The 7,229-nt window shown below is 38.4% G+C and overlaps 1 protein-coding gene across 1 annotated transcript in view; it reads right to left on the bottom strand.

Moving 5' to 3' along the window:
* Nucleotides 1–6,353: 6,353 nt before the first annotated feature.
* The window catches only part of sntg2 (syntrophin, gamma 2), a 221,215-nt gene continuing 220,339 nt past the window's right edge, over nucleotides 6,354–7,229 (bottom strand). The window contains exon 16 of the mRNA XM_080193249.1: nucleotides 6,354–6,485. Coding sequence (XP_080049375.1) covers nucleotides 6,354–6,485 — 132 coding nt within the window. The remainder of the gene's footprint in view (nucleotides 6,486–7,229) is intronic.

Below are 7,229 nucleotides of genomic sequence, written 5' to 3'. Positions count from 1 at the left end.
TAAATGGGTGCAATTAGTAGCCTCATTAGTGCTGGTGGTTTGATTGAAGGTGTGATCAGGATTGTGGATAGGGCCACAATCTAGGCATGGTTTTTAAGCCAGCACAAACGATTACAGAACTTCCACGTGCACTGAAATAATTTGTGCTGGAATTTCTGTGATAGCTTTGTATTGCTTTGGCTGATGAATTGTTTTGAAAAGTCTGCAAACTGATAGAAACTCCAGCTCTTTATTTTTGTTCATTTGTGATTCAGAGAAATATTGAATCTGACAAATGTACATCAATCAAGTTGGTCAGCAGGGTACTGATGGTATTCTTGCAAGTTTGCACAAGGTACAAAGTTGCAGATCATATGCCCTGAAATTATATTTTTAACACACTTACCTTAAATTTAATTTTTTATTATTCAAGCATGGGTGCCAATCCTTTAATTTTAAACAGGTTCAATCTTCTATTAAGGTGGCAAAAAATAGAATTTCAGTTAAAAATATTAATCATTTTCCACATTGCAATTTCAAGATTGTGAAGTCTACGTGTGAGATTTGTCTTTTGTGAGGATTTCACAGCACTGTATTAGTGCAGAAGGCATCTGCGCTGGCTCTCTGAATGAGCAGCTCACTCGTCTCATTTTCCCATCTTCTCCCCATAGCCCTGCACATTCATTCTTTTCAGGTAACAGTCTATTTCCCGACTGAATACTTCAATCGAACCTGCCTCCATCAAGGCTTGATCAAAATCTTTAAGATCCTGAGGGGCTTTGACAGGGCGAATGTGAAGAGGATGTTTCCTCTCATCAGAGAATCTCAGTCACTGTTTAAAACTGAAGGGTCACTCATTTAAAACAGAGAGAAAAGTAGAATTTTTTTTCTCTCAAGAATTTATGAGTCTGGAACTCTCTCCCTCAAAAGGCAGTGGAAACAGAACTTTTGAATATTTTTAAGGCAAAGCTAGAGAGATTCTTGATTAACAAAAGGGGTGAAAGGTTATTGGGGGTGGACAGGAATGTGGGGTTGAAGTTACAAGCAGATCAGCCATGATTATATTGAATGGTGGAGCAGGCTCGAGGGGCCTAGTGGCTTACCTCTGTTCCAAATTCGTATGCTCATTTGTTAAGACTGATGAAAGACTGAATAAAGTTTCTCATGGAGTACCTAGTGTTTCTTCAGTAGATACGTTTGATGAGGCACCGTGCAAGTGAATGTATATCTTGACTCAACATCTTTTCTCAGGAATAGTGATCTCTAGTGAGGCAGATTTCCCCATTTGCATATCTAAACCAGGTTAAAGAACAAAGAGCATAAGAACTAGGAGCACAAGTAGGCCATCTGGCCCCTTGGGCCTGCTCTGCCATTCATTAAAATCATGGATGATCTTTTCATGGATTCAGCTCCACTTATCCATAACTCTTAGTTCCTTTACTGGTCCAAAATGTATCTATCTTTGCCTTAAAAATATTCAACGAGGAAGCCTCAGCTGCTTCACTAGGCAGGAAATTCCACTATTCAGAACCCTCCTCAACTAACTCCTAAATCTGCTTCCCCTTATTTTGAGGCTTTGCCCCATAGTTCTAGTTTTACCCAACAGTGGAAACAACCTCCCTGCTTTTATCTTATCTATTCCCTTCATAGTCTTATATATTTCTATAAAATCCCCCCTCATTCTTCTAAATTCCAATGAGCATAGTCCCAGTCTGCTCAGTCTCCCCTCATTAGCCGACATTCTCAAGTCCAGAATCAACCTGGTGAATCTCCTCTGCGTCCCTCCAGTACCAATATATCCTTTCTCGAGTAAGGAGAGCAAAACTGAACACAGTACACTACGTGTAGCCTCACCAGAACCTTATACAACTGCACTATAACCTCCCTGTTTTTAAACTCTATCTCTCTGGCAACGAAGGACAAAATTCCATTTGCTTTCTTAATTATCTGCTGCCCCTGAAAACTAACTTTTGGCGATTCATGCACAAAGACACACAGATCACTCTGCACAGCACCATGCTGCATTTTTTATCATTTCAATAATAGTCCATTTTGCCATTATTCCTACCAAAATGGATAGTCAACATTGTATTCCATCTGCCAGACCCTTGCCCACTCATTTAAACTATCTATATCCCTTTGCAGGCATTGCGTCCTCTGCACACTTTGCTCATCCATTCATCCCAATGTCATCTGCTAACTTTGACCTACTATACTTGGTCCCCCAAGTCCAAATCATTTATGTAAATTGTAAGCAACTGCAGTCCCAACGTTGATTCCTGAGATGCACCACTAGTCACTGATCGCTAACCAGAAAAACACCCACTTACTTCCACTCTTTGCTTTCTGTAGCTAACCAATCTTCTATCCATGCTAAAACATTACCCAAAATGCCAAGCACCTTTATCTTATGCACAGCCTTCTGTGCGCACCTTGTCAAATGTCTTCTGGAAATCCACATACACCACATCCATCAGTTTCCCATTGTCCACCATGCTCGTAGTGTCCTCAAATAATTCTAGTAAATTTTTCAAATATGACTGTCTTTCAGGAACCCATGCTGCATCTTTCCAATGGGGCAATTTCCATCTGTATGACTCGCTATTTCTTCCTCGATGATTGATTCAAGTGTTTTCCTCACTAAGCTATTGGCTTATAGCCTTTTGTCTACCTTCCTTTTCAAACAGTGGCATCACATCTGCTGTTTTCCAATTATCTGGAACCATCCCAGAGTCCATGAATTTTGGTAAATTACCATGAGTGCATTTGCTACTTCATCCGCCGTCTCTTTTAGTACCCTGGGATGCATTCCATCAGAGCCAGGAGACTTGTCTACCTTTAGCCCATTAGCCTGCCTAACACTACCTCTTTAGTGATAATGGTAGTTTCTAGGTCCTCACCTCTCAGTGCCTTCTTATCATCAGTTTCTGGCATGTTATTTGTGTCTTCCACTGTGAAGACCAAATCAAACTACCTGTTCAATGCCTCAGCCATTTCCTCTTTCCCATTATTAAATCCCCCCTCTCATCCTCTAAGGAACCAAAGTTTACTTTTAGCTACTCATTTGTAGAAACTTTTATATCTGTTTTTCTAAACTGAACTAGTTTACTCTTGTAATTTATCTTACTTTTCCTTATAGCTTTTTCGTGGCTTTCTGCTGACCTTTAAAGGCTTCCCGGTCCTCTAGTTTCCCACTAATTTTTGCCACTTCGCCTGTGTTTTCTTTCAATTTGATACCCTCCTTTATTTCCTTACATATCCATGGCTGATTATCCCTTTTCTTACAGTCTTTTTTTGTCACCAGGAACTGTGAAAAATCACTTTGAAAGTCCCCCACTGTTCCTCAATTATCCCACGACAAAGCTTTTGCTTCCAGTTTACCTTAGCTAACTCTCCCGTCATCCTATCGTAGTCTCCTTTGCTTAAGCATAAGACACTGGTATTGGATTTTATCTTCTCATGCTCGATCTGTATTTTAAATTCAACCATGCTGCTCCTTCTAAGAGGATCCCTAATTGTGAGGTTATTAATTCCTCTTGTTTCATTACACAGTACCAGATCTAGGATGGCTTGCTCCCTCATAGGTTCCATTACATTGAGGAAACTATTGTGGATACATGCTATGAACTCCTCCTCAAGGTTCTACTGCCTTTCCAACAAAATTTCTCTGGTGAAGAATGAGTAAATTTGAGGAAATATCTGGACTCATTCCATATGTGCTTTACACTTTTCAAATACTGCTCCAGTCAACTAACCTTGGAACAGTAAGTAATCAGGAATAGAACCTACCAAAAACAGACATTTCTTTTCCATCAAAAATCTGGTCATTGTTTAGTCACAAAAACAGAAGAAAGAGGAATAATAATCCAAGCATTCTTCCTTCATAATCTAATTTTTAAAATGACAATTCTGAATAATGCTACTCAAGAACAATGCAGCATCTATTGCTAGGAAATCAGAACAGGGATTCTGTTGGTGAATGGTTTTTAAATTAAGTACAAGTTTCCGTTAACCATGATGTACTTTTATGATTTATAAGAACTACTATTTTCACTACTTTGATTCTTTTTTCAATAAAATATAGCCAAATAACTCTTGCAACCTTAATATAATTTACTTTAGGAAATATTATCAACAGATATGGCCCAAGATTCCAGGAGTTGGGAGTGTGAGCAAGGGGCAGAGATAGAACTTGGATCTACTACCTTACTGTTCTAACTTGAGCATCAAGTGTGTCAAATTCTGGTTGGAGTGTTGGGGAATGTGAACTTCTGCCTCCCCTACCCTTTTGTTTGGAGTTTGTGGTAGCCTATAAATTGAATAGAATGAAAAGATCAGTGTCAGATAAGAGATGATCATTTTGATCTAGTCTGCTTTAAGATGAAGGATGTCAGTGTTGGAAAATGGAAACGTTTGCCCACTTAAGACACCCATGTCAGCATTAGTCTTTACCAGAACATATTAGCATATCAAACCATTTACCATTTACCTCACTTGCTAGTTCTTCATCAATGGATGAAACTTAGTCTTCAGTAATCTATGTCTTCATCAGCATGAAGAATATAATGAGGCTATGTCAATCAACTAATCCATGATGTTTGCAAACCAGTGGTGCATAGAGTTGAGGAAAATTCATTTCAGGTCTTTTAGAGGGTCTTAGCTTTGATGGTCTTTTTAACAAGCAACTACCAATAAAAGTGAAAGGTCAGATCTGTCATCATATTGATGTATGTGACTAGTAATCTTGTTTCCAAAATGTAAATCTTGGCACTAGACAGAGTTCTCTCAATCCTTTACAGAGTTCAGAACATTTTTATAACTTCTAGGATTTGGACTGAGATGTATTTTTATTTTATTATTGAAGTTATCTGATCTTCCAGTTTTGAATGTAATGGTTGATGGTTTCTACTAAATGTATTTCTGTGAAGTTTTAATAAACTTTAAATTTGTTCCAAAAAGAAGGAAAATAGATCCTCTACACCTGGCTGAAGTTATCAATTCCCCTTTTTTTTCATTGAGACCTGGCATCCATGTGTTTCTTTGCTGCTCAGCTACAGAATAAAGAAAAATGTACCATGGGATATCAGGAAACGCTTTTTTGTGCAAAAATTAATCCACACTTGCAACAATCTTCTGGTTAAATTAGTTGAGATGAAAATTGTATTCAAGGGACAGCTAAATATGAGAGACCTTGCCGATTCTTGGTGTGTGTGTTAAATGGGCTGAATGGCACCCTTCATCTACATTAACCTTGGGATCAGTCAGTGGACTACATTTTTGCATACTACAGCAAATCTCCTTCTAAAGTAACTGAACTTTGGATATTAGCTAAGGTATTGCAATGATCAAACTCTTCTTATTCAGTTCTGCCTTTTACCAATTATTTTCTGTTCTTCAATCAGTGCCCTCCGATATTTGGTCAATCCTGCTCATCAGAAAAGTCAACTTCATGTGTTTCTAAGGGACTTTCAGCAGATGATTCTCACAAAGACTACTGAACCTAAACTGTGGCGTGGACATAACTAAAGTGAATATTTTTGTTTGGTTGATTCACCGCTGAACTTGTTAGAAATGGAGTACTGCCTTTTAAGCTCACAATAAACTAGAATATCTACAATTGTTCATGTAACTATGTTTTTCACACAAAAAATATGATTACTTAAATGAAGAAGCTATCCGCTTAATGATTTTAGGAACTAATTCCAGTTATGACAGCGCAATTACACTTTCTTAACCTAACTGCAAATTTAAGAATTTAATCCAGTAAGTTTAAATTCATCATGTCTCAAAAATCAATGAAAATAAAACACTTGAGCACAATGATAAAGGAAAAGAATGGCATCAAAAACACAGCAGTTGATGAAAAAAAGAAACCATTTCCAAAAGCAAAAGCACACACTTTGCATTAGAATATTTTGTTAGTATGAACTATGAATTGTACAATGATATTTTGAAGTTTGGATTTCCATTATTGCAAACCGGCGCTGGGAGACTGCAGATTTCATTTTAGGAGGGAAAAAAAACTGGAAAATAGCTCTGCACACACCGAGTCAGGGTTCGCTTCCCTCAGAAAGATACTTACTTTGCAGATGTCTTCCAAAAGAGGATTTAACCCTTAATTGCGCTTCATTTAAAAATACAGTGGGGGGTGATTGTGACTTCACATTTTGTGCAACTCTCCCAAGCTGGCAATTCATTTTATTTACAGCTGTATCAACACCCAATCACCCAATTCATACTCTCGCCTGGAGTCAAAATCACCCCCTGTTAGTTTGGGCTCCATTGCCCACTGTGCGCCCCACAGCAGCATAGACACAATAGTGTTATTTTACATTAAGGAATACAATACATTTTTTGTGGTTGCAGTTCGATTCTCAACTGCTGTACATGTATTTCCGTGCAACACTCTGGCTGTCTACGAATACGGGATCCACTGCTGCCACTTTAGCTGCTATGAATGAATGTATACAATGCAACACCGCTGTCAGATCGGGGAACTCCAACTCCTGCAACAAGACACAAACTATTTTATTAGATAATAGGAATGGCTTATAATAAAACTAATACTTGGATAATGCCCAATCCATTAGGAAAATCATCAATAATTTGGTTATTTCATGAATGAATGAACCATTGCATTTTATCGATTCTCTAGATGTGGTAAAGCACTTCACAACCAATTAATTACATTTTTTGACGGATAATCAGTGTTGATATGTACAGACAAATTTAACATCCAATTTGCACAGCAAGATTTTATTGACAGCCAACAAGATGAATGACCAGCTAATCTGCTTTTGTTGCCTGAGAGTGTTATTGGCTAACACAAGTCCCTGCTCTTCACTGAGTAGTACCATAGGATCTTTCATATCTGCCTGAGAAGGCAGACAGAACTTTGGTTTAATGTCACATTAAATGATGACACCTCAACGTGCCTCAGGGATCTGTTTTGGGGCCACTTCTGTTTGTAATTTTTATTAATGATCTGGATGAGGGTATAGTTGGGTGGATTAGTAAATTTGCTGATGACACCAAAGTCGGAGGTGTGGTAGATTGTGAGGAAGGGTGTCATAGTTTGCAGGGAGACTTAGACAGGTTGCAGAGCTGGGCCGAGAGGTGGCGGATGGAGTTTAATGCGGAGAAGTGTGAGGTAATTCACTTTGGTAGGAATAACAGATGTGTCGAGTATAGGGCTAACGGGAGGACTTTGAATAGTGTGGATGAACAGAGGGATCTAGGTGTGTGTGTAC

Source organism: Carcharhinus amblyrhynchos, chromosome 7 (genome assembly GCF_965287045.1).
Source record: "Carcharhinus amblyrhynchos chromosome 7, sCarAmb.v2.hapA, whole genome shotgun sequence".
Classification (NCBI taxonomy): Eukaryota; Metazoa; Chordata; class Chondrichthyes; order Carcharhiniformes; family Carcharhinidae; genus Carcharhinus; species Carcharhinus amblyrhynchos.
Note: the sequence above shows the minus strand (reverse complement) of the source record. Positions and strands in the feature narration are given on the sequence as shown.